The sequence below is a fragment of the Ranitomeya variabilis genome, chromosome 6 (assembly GCF_051348905.1).
Source record: "Ranitomeya variabilis isolate aRanVar5 chromosome 6, aRanVar5.hap1, whole genome shotgun sequence".
NCBI classification, from domain to species: Eukaryota; Metazoa; Chordata; class Amphibia; order Anura; family Dendrobatidae; genus Ranitomeya; species Ranitomeya variabilis.
This window is the reverse complement of record NC_135237.1, coordinates 190,894,819-190,907,405: the sequence shown is the minus strand read 5'-3', so window position 1 is coordinate 190,907,405 and position 12,587 is coordinate 190,894,819. Positions and strand designations below refer to the sequence as shown.

The 12,587-nt window shown below is 47.3% G+C and overlaps 1 protein-coding gene across 1 annotated transcript in view; it reads right to left on the bottom strand.

The window, feature by feature from the left end:
* The window catches only part of ITGA9 (integrin subunit alpha 9), an 823,989-nt gene extending 813,504 nt beyond the window's left edge, over positions 1 to 10,485 (bottom strand). Inside the window, exon 1 of the mRNA XM_077269347.1 lies at positions 10,181 to 10,485. Coding sequence (XP_077125462.1) covers positions 10,181 to 10,368 — 188 coding nt within the window. The 5' untranslated portion in view covers positions 10,369 to 10,485. The remainder of the gene's footprint in view (positions 1 to 10,180) is intronic.
* Positions 10,486 to 12,587: the final 2,102 nt, after the last annotated feature.

Below are 12,587 nucleotides of genomic sequence, written 5' to 3'. Positions count from 1 at the left end.
GCAGACCGTCAGGGGAACAAAGGAGTGGCTTCGTAAGAAGCATATGAAGGTCCTGGAGTGGCCTAGCCAGTCTCCAGATCTCAACCACATAGAAAACCTTTGGAGGGAGTTGAAAGTCCGTGTTGCCCAGCGACAGGCCCAAAACATCACTGCTCTAGAAGAGATCTGCATGGAGGAATGGGCCAACATACCACCAACAGTGTGTGCCAACCTTCTGAAGACTTACAGAAAACATTTGACCTCTGTCATTGCCAACAAAGGATATATTACAAAGTATTGAGATGAACTTTTGTTAATGACCAAATACTTATTTTCCACCATAATCTGCAAAATAAATCTTGCCAAAACAAACAAGGTGATTTTCTGGATTTGTTTTCTCATTTTGATTCTCATAGTTGTGGTCTGCCTATGATGTCACTTACAGGCCTCTCATTTTTTTAAGAGGGAGAACTTGCCCAATTGGTGGCTGACTAAATACCTTTCCCCCCCCACTGTATTATTTAAATGAAATGTACATACATCTATCGATGTATATTGGATCATAGTGTGTGATGAGTTATATTATAAACACCACCATGATCCACTGATTCCCCAATGAGAGAAATCACAGAGAAATATTATAACTGGTGTAACAGCTTCGACCCTAAATGATATGCTGGATTTTGATTTAGTACATGCACGAAAAATGAATAGCTATCATAATATGTGTTCCCTTATTTTATATGGGCAATTGGGATGCAACACATGCACTCCTATTATCACATACAATTTGCAAGTGTGAATATAGGCTGTAACAGAATTAAATGCCGGTAATCTCCTCCTCATAGATTATTGCATATAGGAAGCACATCGGCAATGCAGCCATATTATTGTAGCATAACCACTAAATGGAGTACTAACTGCCCTAAACAGAGACACTGTATGTACAAATCACTACCGGAGGTCTCCGATCAGCTGCTAGATATAGATCAGAGAGACAGTCAGGTAATTTCTCGGAGCACCATGTTAATTGTGCTAACACACTGAAGCGGATCCACCGCCGCAAACCGACAGGGCTTTGGACACAGCACATGTCTGCTCCGTCCAAAGCGCTGCCAGCTTTTGTATGCGTGGTAATTGCGCATGTGTTCATTAAACCATGTGGAATCACCGCATCCAATACTTTGGACTGTGATATTTATCTAGCGGAGACTGAGAGTATGCATGTGTGCATACACAGGGAAGCCAGAGGCGTCTCTGCATGCATAGTGGAGATGGGATTTCATAAAATCCCATCCACTATGCTGCAACATCTGGCCGCTGCGGATTGGATGCTGCTGCTGTACGCAGCGTCCAATCCGCAGTATTTACTGACCGTGGAAACATACCCTGAGTGTGTTTAGTTATCAGAATGCCCACCCTAGCCCTGACCTGGAAACTCAATGTAGTTTCTATAACCATCTACTGGGTATATGCAAGTCTGGAAATTGTAACTTCACTGGGAGACCAAATTATACTGACACATACTAATTATTTTGATTTTTATGTAAAACGAAATAAGAAGCTCACTTATGACCATTAGTGTTCTTTGCAAAGAAAAAGAAAACTTGGTCTTACAGCTTTATTTCCCAAAAAAACCACTGCCACCCAACAGAATAGTATATTTGTAAGTCTCTTACATGATAAAGAATGCCCCTTTCTGAACTTTCACCAGCAATCACATGACTGCCCCGGCAATGTTGTGATCGTGCTTTGCTGACGTCATGTCTACATGTGACATGGTCCCGAGCCCAATAAGCACTGCCCTATCTATAGGACGTCAGCAATGATTCTACAATATGTAGAATGGAACATGAGCAAAGATGTCAGGGCTGATTCATAGCTCCATTGCTCTGTTACTATATAGTGTACTCAGTGCTGCTGCTTCGGAATATGTGCTGCATTGGGATTGGAGAGCAGGACTCCATCATGTCTCTGTCTACTGTGTACCGCAGGTATTATAGCAGCTAGCTCTGACCACACGAAAAATTAGAGACAGTGCCTGCAGAAAGGAAAAGTGAAAAATCCAGGACTCAATGGAATCCTCTGCTTTCTATTGAATCCGTACCCGCCATGTGTGAGTGCTCAGCCAAGAGCTGTGCTCTCCTGTCTCCTGGCCTGTGCACCTCCCAGGGGATTTTGGAGCAATCAGTGGGGTGTCAGGTAAGCAAATAGACATCTTAAAGGTGTGCTATTGTGTAGATTGCTCTATATTGCTGGAATACACAGTACTTGAATGCAAACATTTAAAATGCCGTTCGCTGTCATAAGAAGCAATAAAACTGAGAATAAAATTGAAATCATGCAATATATCTAGCTTTAGCAGAGTATAGAAATAGACCAGCTATGACTGAGAGTCCAAAATAGCATCCTTTCCATTTAAACAGTTAAGAAACACCACAGAGTAGGTGGAAAAAATCTAGAGATCATGAAAAAGTCAGGGCCTTATACATGTGCCAAATTAACTGAGAAATAGAAAGTCAGTCGGCAGTCGTTTTCTATCAATCACATGCCGCCATGTAAGGGTGTTCATATAATATTCTTTCTCTTTACTTTCATTGCTGGTAGCACATTTACACCAGATGCTCCCAAGCAAAGATGATCTTTCCGTCCACATAAACAAGTTTTCCTATTTGGCGTTTGAGTGGGAAAGAACATTCATACTGCAGCTCGTTCAGGCGATAATTGGGTAGAAAGCGATTTGGGCCACTTTCAAACATTGCGGCTGCAGTGCAAAGGTAAGAATCAAATCCTGAGGGGGGCGGTGTAAGGCCAGATAAAGATATGGAGAGGGCTCCTTGCACACTTGCAGGCAAGCATTAGCTGAAGACTTCAAGGAGCATATTCGTTGCACGTTAATTACCACTGGTAATGTCAGACTAATCGATGTCAGGAGGCATCTAAACTTCTGGCCTATCTGCACAATATTTGGGAAATGAAGGCCCCCATACACATTAGTAATACAGTTAGGCTAACTGCCTATATTGACAGGATCGGCCAACAATCTGTGTGTGGGGCCTCCTGGCTGTCCCCTAAACAGATGATGTTGGCGGAGCGAAGGATCCAGCCTGTTAGATTGCCAATGGCTGATCTGTTCTCCCGGAGACAAGCAGCTATCAGGGGAGTCTGGCAGCGTCCGTCTCATAGAGAACACAGGAGCACTCGGACAACTAAGCATTCCTGTGTATGGGACAGTAGGGGGAATGAGCTGCCATTTGATAAACAGCTATCTAAAGTGTATGTGTGCCTTTAAGTTCTAAATATTTCATTCAGCCAGGGCCAGATCAAGGTATACACCTCTCCTAAAGGGATCCTGTTATAATAAATACTGGAAGCCCCTTCTTCTGTAATAATTATCTAAGGCTTGGCAGGATTGACTTCAGCTATCTTATGGCTACCTCAGAAATTTTCTGCTGCCTCTTCCGTGGAATTATAACTAACATTTGAACAGTTGTGTAGTGCAGTCCTATATTATGGTGCATTTTATGAAACAGAATAATATAGCATAGCCATACGGTGAAGCATATAAATTATTGCTAACAGCTGATTAACATGGGACACTGCCAAAGACTAAAGCTATAAAATTCATTCAGCTCTTATAATCTAGATGCTTCCCAATGGTCCCAACTCCAAAAGCTCAGCATTGTCTTTATATTTGTTTGAAAATTCAGATAATACATAATAGGCTCCTACTAATATCATCATTTTCATATCGATCTCTACCAGTTGGAAAAATCACAATGCAATGTCTCAACTTTCCAAAAAGAGTTTAAGAAGCTGGACCATATCACAAAGCTTGTAGAGACAGCGCCGAATTGTGCCTAGGACTGTACTAGCAAACCACCAACTATCTTCATGTTAGCAAGTCACTGAAAAATGGTGGGACTAAAGTTTTCAATGGCCCAGTCAGCAATACATCTAGTATTTTGTGAGCAAGCAGGATAAAGAAGAAAATCCATTAATGATGCATATTGACAATAACATGGTGTCTATGAATACAGAGTCCCATCTGTATAAAGAACATCTTGTGCCGGCCCCTCTGCAGATGCGTCCAAACTGTCTCTCCCTTAATGGGATTATTCTATCACAGTGTACTGATCACCTAGGAATAGGTGACCAATATCAGATCAGTGGGGTACGATACCTGGCACCCCCACTGATCAGCTCTTACAAGCTCTGGCGGTGACGGCTGGTTGAAAATAATGTATGGAATGGTAATGTGCAGCGGCTGTTGCTGGGTACTGCAGAACATCTCCTAATAGAATAGGGGCAGTACGCGGGGGGCCCTCTATATATTGAATGGAGCTGTGTATTACAGCTCTGTTCAGTGTTCACATCCAGCCATCCCTACCAGAGCTTGGAGCAGCTATTTAGTAGGTGTTCCAGGTCCCCACCAATCTGATATTGATCACCTTCCCTAAAAATAGATCATCAACATATTATGACTATTATGATATCATTCCTGTATTCAGTGGATGGAGTGATGGTCAAACATGAGCACTACCGATCTGTTTACGCAGACCACTTAGGCACCCCTGTTCTTATGGTTATAAATGTTGTTTATGGGATACACTGATAAACCATCCCACCTTCCTTCTGCGTATTACTATTGTTTGCTTATAATATAACATTTCCAGTCCTTTTCCTTCTGTAATTCAGGGATAGGTGTTATTTCTCTTGGCTATGCAGAGGTTTTAGAAGGGGGGATTGGCATGTATCATATGCAGAGCACACACAAGCCGGACCCCCGCTGCCTGCATTTTCCATACCGTGATTTTCACAATACAGTCTGGCCATTCGCATATAGCACTCGGGGACGGGAAGTCATATGAGACCTTGTGCATGCAGCTATGAAGATTACTTGTGAGCCACCCAGCCAGGCCAAGTAATAACCAAAAGAGGGCAAGGCCTGGTCCAGAGACAGTTTAGTGTATACAGTCATAGTTCTCCGTGAATTTTGGCCATCCTGCTGTTCACTAGGTGCATCCAAAGCAAGCAGTCGAGACATGACTAATTCATGTGATCTAGCCGTGAACACATACCAGTGCAGATTGAATTTCAGTCATGATGGGGACACGATACATGCTGGAATGCCGCTCCTCCATCACACCATGACTGTAACTTTCCTCTGTGAATCTTGCTCCTTGGAAAAAGACCATATAAAAAAGTATATTCTATAAAACTGTCCCACAGAGATAGCCATCCACCAGGTACTGGCTTCACAACTGGAAATGAAAGTCTCAGAGTCCTGGAACCCTGTGAGGGTCCTACATGGGGGGCTACATGAGGGGGCAGAAAACATTAGGTTTGGTTCATTTATATGACCTGCCAGTTCTCAGTAGAGTAAATTTACATGTACAAGATTTTTTTTTTGCAGAAAACCATGTATATACTGCAGAAACCACACTAGGGCATAGTCACCAACACTGTCTAATACTTATTGGGGCCAGATTCATAAGACTGGTGTTGTTTCCTTCAGTCTTAATGAAAACACCGCTGGACTAAGATGAGACAAATTCATTAATAGTTGGGCACCTCTTAATCAATTTCGAGCATCTTACAAGCGTCTGGTGCCTCTGCCAGGGGCTGGTGTACACTCTGGAGTCATTTATGCCAATTTGTGAAGTAACTTATGATACATTTGCTGTGGGGGCTTTGTAGTGCCCATTCCCACCTTCGCCCACTATGGGATAGCTGGCCGAAACCAGCATAAAAACTCCAAAAGTTGCAACATATCAATGTATTTTACAACAGGATTATGGTGAAAACATCCTACTAAATCAGGGCTTTAGTGTCAAAGTGGTTAGGATGCTTCAAAAATTTGGTGCATCATTAGACTAAGGGCCCGATTCATTAAAGGCGTTCTGTGGGAATAGAAAAAAGTAAAATAATTTAAAGAAACAACAATATAAATAAATTCCTAAATACATTTAAAGCCACTCCAGCAGTATCTTTTTATTGCAGCCCTGGGGAGGTGCCACAAATGTAAGTTATCTGCTCCTAGTCTTATACTCACCAGCTGTGGTCTTCATCTTTTATCGGTGCAGTCCGGTCGGTCTCCAGCAGTTTGTGACCTTCCGGATCACTCCAGTGTTTGCTGGGCGAGCTGGAGGTCACTTTTTAATACAAATCTATGAGAGCTAGAATGAGAACTAGAGCGGGGCTCCCATAGACTTACATTAAGAACTTGGGACCGTTATCTCTGACATTTGGTCAGTCAGACGTTGGGGTAACATTGGACCGGAGCGGAGCAGGGAACAGCTGAAGGTGGCGGGTGATCAGTATGATAATAGTTACAGGGAACTTACAAAAGTAGCACCACTCCAGCGCTGAAATAAAAAAAATTATGGAGTTGTGCTTTAATTAAAAAATTACCATTTTTTTCTCTAGGGAAGTAATCACTATAGAATTAAAATGGCTGCCTCCTTGTTTCTCTGAAGGAAACCTGTCCTAGAGTGTTAGGTCAGGTGGCTGTGAGCATGTGCAGTAGGAGGCTCCACCTTCCTTCATACATAGGAAGTGGTGCTCCACTAATACTACTGGAGATACCTGAGGTGCTGATGTAAGAATAGGCTTCTCACACTGCTGTCCACTATGGCTCCTGAGGTAAGAAGAGGCTGCTCACAATGCTGTCCACTATGGCTCCTGAGGTAAGAAGATGCTGCTCACAATGCTGTCCACTATGGCTCCTGAGGTAAGAAGAGGCTGCTCACACTGCTGTCCACTATGGTTCCTGAGATAAGAAGACGCTGCTCACACTGCTGTCCACTATGGCTCCTGAGGTAAGAAGACACTGCTCACACTGCTGTCCATTATGGCTCCTGAGGTAAGAAGAGGCTGCTCACAATGCTGTCCACTATGGCTCCTGAGGTAAGGACGCTGCTCACACTGCTGTCTACTATGGCTCCTGAGGTAAGAAGAGGCTGCTCACACTGCTGTCCACTATGGTTCCTGAGGTAAGAAGACGCTGCTCACACTGCTGTCCACTATGGCTCCTGAGGTAAGAAGACGCTGCTCGCACTGCTGTCCACTATGGCTCCTGAGGTAAGAAGAGGCTGCTCACAATGCTGTCCACTATGGCTCCTGAGGTAAGAAGACGCTGCTCACACTGCTGTCTACTATGGCTCCTGAGGTAAGAAGAGGTTGCTCACACTGCTGTCCATCCTGGCTCCTGAGGTAAGAAGAGGCTGCTCACACTGCTGTCCACTATGGCTCCTGAGGCAAGAAGACGCTGCTCACACTGCTGACCACTATGGCTCCTGAGGTAAGAAGATGCTGCTCACACTGCTGTCCACTATGGCTCCTGAGGTAAAAAGAGGTTGCTCACACTGCTGTCCACTATGGCTCCTGAGGTAAGAGGCTGCTCACACAGCTGTCTACTATGGCTCCTGAGGTAAGAAGAGGCTGCTCACACTAGTCTCCACTCTGGCTCCTGAGGTAAGAAGAGACTGCTAATACTGTTCTCACCTATAGGTGCTGAGGTAAGAAGCTGCTCACACTGCTCTTCACTACAGGTGCTCAGGTAAGAGGCCACTCACACTGCTCTCCACTATAGGTGCTGAGGTAAGAGGCCACTCACACTGCTCTCCACTATGGGTACTGAGGTAAGAGACCACTCACACTGCTCTCTACTATGGGTGCTGAGGTACCAGGAGGCCGTTCACACCGCTCTCCACTAAGGGTGCTGAGGTAAGAGCCTGCTCACACTGCTCTCTACTATGGGTGCTGAGGTAAGACGCTGCTCACATCGCTCTCCACTATGGCTGCTGAGGTAAAAATAGGCTGCTCACACTGCTCTCCACGATGGCTGCTGAGGTAAAAGGAGGTCACTCACACTGCTCTCCACTTTGGATGCTGAGGAAAGAGGAGGCCACTCACACTGCTCTCCACTACGGGTCCTCATCACCCATAGTGGTGAGCAGTGTGAGCGGCCTCCTCTTACCTCAGCAGCTATTGTAGAGAACAGCATGCAACGCCTCTTACCTCAGCAGCCATAGTGGACAGCAGTGTGAGCGGCCTATTCTTACCTCAGCAGCCATAGACGAGAGCAGTGTGAGCGGCCTCCTCTTACCTCAACAGCCATAGTGGAGAGCGGTGTGAGCGGCTTCCTGGTACCTCAGCACCCATAGTAGAGAGCAGTGTGAGCGGCCTCCTCTTACTTCAGCAGCTATAGTAGACAGCAGCGTGCGACGCCACTTATCTCAGCAGCCATAGTGGAGAGCAGTGTGAGGTAAGAGGAGGCCGCTCATACTGCTGTCCACTATGGCTGCTGAGGTAAGAGGAGGGCACTCACACTGCTCTCCACTATGGGTCCTCAGCACCCATAGTGGAGAGCAATGTGAGCAGCCTCCTCTTACCTCAGCTCACACTGCTGTGTGCCCTGTCTTTCTGAATAACAACATGGGGCACTTCCTGCTGCACATACTCACTGACATCAGTCCTAGCATTCTAGGAAGGGTTTCTATCAGAGTAGCAATGTGACAGCCATTATAATTCTATACTAGTTACTTCTCTAGACAAAGGATTGTCATTTGATACTTAAATGCATTTCGGGATTTATTTATCGTATAATGACATTTACGTTAATTTTTTTTTCTATTCCCTTGAGAACCCCTTTAATACTGGTATTGTACACCCCAGTGTTAATGAAAGGACATGGTGGAGTAGATGGGTCTAATTCTATAGCTTATTAGTGCCGTGCACCTACATTTCTGGCAAAATTTACACCACCAAAGTGTAAACGCTCCTGAATTAGCACTGCCAACTTTGGTAAAACTAGACAGGACAGGCGTGAAAACACCAAAAGTTGCAGTATTTTTGCACTTTTCATTGCAGAACTATTTTACACTAGAATTCTGCCTCAAACTCCTTAATGATGATAACTTGGGAAGTGGTGCATAGTATATTCATACTTTGGTTTAGGTACCCAGTGTTACTGTCCCCATAGGAGGGGTATAGACCCCGTCACCCGCTCTTCTGTATGCCACTGGTCTACAGCACTCAGGAAGTTTCTCTGACACTCTGGCATGCTTCTTTATGATGAGATGTTCCAACACCCGGTGCTGGTAAAGAACATTTACAGAACAAGTCTCCACAATAAGCAGAAAACTCCCACAGCTTCAGGAGCGCAGAGCAGAGGAAGGAAATCCGAGAAGAGATGCTAGAGCAGCTCCTATCTCCCACTGTCTCGTGGTCGTGGCCATACAAGACACTCAGACGACGTGGAATCAGACGTCTCCAGCCACGGCGATGTCTGCACACAAGGAGCCTTCTTAAAACAATAAAGGGGCTTTCCAACTTTCTATAAAAGTATTAGAAACATGCAGTGTACACACTCACACATTATCAGTATTCTGAAGTTTGGTCCCCGAGAGAAGAACCTGTGCATCACTGCCACCGCGACGCCATTAAGTGGCCACACCATGTCCACGGACGCTCAAGACGCAGTGCACTGAAGCCCCTGACATCTACTCCAGGGGACCATGGGCCCCATTCATAATTACATATCAGCCGTTTTTGTCTGTTTTTTGGTGTTTTTTTCTCCTGTTTTTCTTTTAAACCCAATTCTTTTCAATTCACAACTTTTTCAAAGTCTATTTTATATGTGTTCTGTTTCTGTCTTTATATATAATCAACAAATATCACAAGACCAAAGAAGAAAAAAATACAATGGATGAATCGGGCAGACATGCCCATTCCTAAATACCTGAAGGCTGACCATGCCGCCATTTGCCAGTAATACTGAATAACTTGGCGCACGATTACTTGCAGTGACAGGAGGGGGGTCTCAGTATCGGACATTACAACTACTGAGCGGAGGGCAATTATTAGACAACTCGAAAGAGACATGAGGGTAAGAAAGTAAAAGGTATCAAGGGGTCTCATCCCATGTTTCTTAATGCTATTCTTTGTGTGCCTCAGGTTCTCAGTGCCAGGGACGGTGCCAACTATCCCTTTGCCTTGGCATGGGTATTGAGCTGTCAGCAAGGGCAGCGAGCTGAGCCTGTGTCAGGGTGGTCAGGGTTGTCAGAGTGCTCCTAGCTCTCAAAGTGCTATGTGCACGTGAACACCAGGTGTGAATGTAGCAGTCGCCGGCACACTAGGTGGGCACACTAGGTGGGCACCAGCCCAGGGATGTGTGACCAGGAAACCATCATCTTACCATCTCGTATCATCATGGTGATGCTCCAGAACCGCATAGCCAAAGAAAGAGCCATTGGGCCCCTGGAAGAGCACGGGGTGATCCAGATCTATGTTGTAGGCACTCGCCAAACTGCAGGAAAGCAGAGCGAGCAGCACTTCATGGGCAGCCGTGCCCCGTGGTCCTGCAGCCGTCATCCCCGGTAACATCCAACTGCTGAGCTTTATCCAACTCCGCGCTGCAGGGTACAGATGCCAATAACGCAATGATGTCTCCAAAGGGCAGAGTTGTGGAGAGAGGGCGACTTCTCACCGGGCTCCTCTCACCAGAACTACCGGGCACTGGAGCGGGGGTCCGTCCTGGGAGGGAGTGGAGGAGTGAAGAACTCGGGGAAGACTTCTGCGGGAATCTCCTGCGGCACGTGCGCCATCTGGTGGAGGATGTGGGGTAGTGCATGAGGAGCGCTTCACAATCTATCAATAATGTGTTCTGGGCAGCGCAGCACTATGGATGGCCAGAAGAGCAGAAAGGAGACAAAGATTCACAACAGTGCAAATCTATGACTCACAATATGTAGGTGATCATTTTAGCAGCAATTACTAGTCATTTTAAGAAAACAAGTACATCCAAGTACGGACTGGGGCTAATTCAGCCCTGGCATTTGAAATCACGCAGGCCTGTGCCATCCCCGTCCCCATGAACCAGATGGGATATATTACTAATATTAGCCTGGATAGAGGAAAGGAACATTTTCTACAAGACCAATATTTCTAATGATACCTGTGGGCTACTGGGGTAAGTGATGGAGTCAGCAACTTTGTGCTCCATCACAACTCTTAACAGTATGGGTGTCTGGAGAACACAGATTCTATTAACGTAGCAGACAAGGCAGCCCATGACCAGACAGGCCCTTCTGGCATTTGCTGGAATTGCCTGATGGCCAGTCTGGCACTGAGTACATCATAGTATGGGAGTGGACAGGGCCGCCATCAGGGCATTACAGCCATGACTGGCGTATGGGCCCGGTGGGCAGAGGGAGCCCGCATCGGGCCCCATCTCATCTGCTCACCGGGGCCCCCCTACAGGCGCTGTGGCATGCTATTGACGTGCGGGCCCACGCCCGCAGGTCAATATTTAACAGCCGCCAGCCAGTCGGAGGCTGGCAGCTGAGTTGAGCCGCAGTGCGCATGTCGCCGGCGTCTGACGTCATTGTCAGCTGTCGGCGAGTGCGTGTTTCACCTGCGTGGAGGGAGTGAGCTTCGCCCGCTGCAGGAGCACGGCCAGGTAAGAACTCGTGTTTTTTTGTTTTTTTTTTGAGAGCGGCAATCCAGGGGGCCCCGGGGCAGAATGCTGGACACGCTGGGGCAGAGATGTTGGACACGCTGGGGCAGAGATGCTGGACACAGGGGCAGAATGCTGGACACGCTGGGGCAGAGATGCTGGACACATGGGCAGAATGCTGGACACACTGGGGCAAAATGCTGGACACAGGGGCAGAATGCTGGACACGCTGGGGCAGAGATGCTGGACACAGGGGCAGAATGCTGGACACACTGGGGCAGAATGCTGGACATGCTGGGGCAGAGATGGTGGACACAGGGGCAGAATGCTGGACACAGGGCAGAATGCTGGACACGCTGGGGCAGAGATGCTGGACACAGGGGCAGAATGCTGGACATGCTGATGCAGAGATGGTGGACACAGGGGAAGAATGCTGGACACAGGGGCAGAATGCTGGACATGCTGGGGCAGAGATGCTGGCCACAGGGGCAGAATGCTGGACACGCTGGGGCAGAGATGCTGGACACAGGGGCAGAATGCTGGACACGCTGATGCAGAGATGGTGGACACAGGGGAAGAATGCTGGACACAGGGGCAGAATGCTGGACATGCAGGGGCAGAATGCTGGCCACAGGGGCAGAATGCTGGCCACAGGGGAAGAATGCTGGCCACGCTGGGGCAGAGATGCTGGACACGCTGGGGCAGAGATGCTGGACACACTGGGGCAGAGATGCTGGACACAGGGGCAGAATGCTGGACACGCTGGGGCAGAGATGCTGGACACGGGCAGAATGCTGGACATGCTGGGGCAGAGATGCTGGCCACAGGGGCAGAATGCTGGCCACAGGGGCAGAATGCTGGCCAAAGGGGCAGAATGCTGGACACGCTGGGGTAGAGATGCTGGACACAGGGGCAGAATGCTGGACACGGGCAGAATGCTGGACACGGGCAGAATGCTGGACACGAGGGGCAGAATGCTGGACACGGAAGCAGAATGCTGGACACGGGGAAAGACTGTGAGACATGGGGGCAGAATGCTGGACACAGCGGCAGAATGCTGGACACGGGGCAGAATGCTGGACACGGGCAGAATGCTGGACACGGGGAAAGACTGTGAGACATGGGGGCAGAATGCTGGACACGGGCA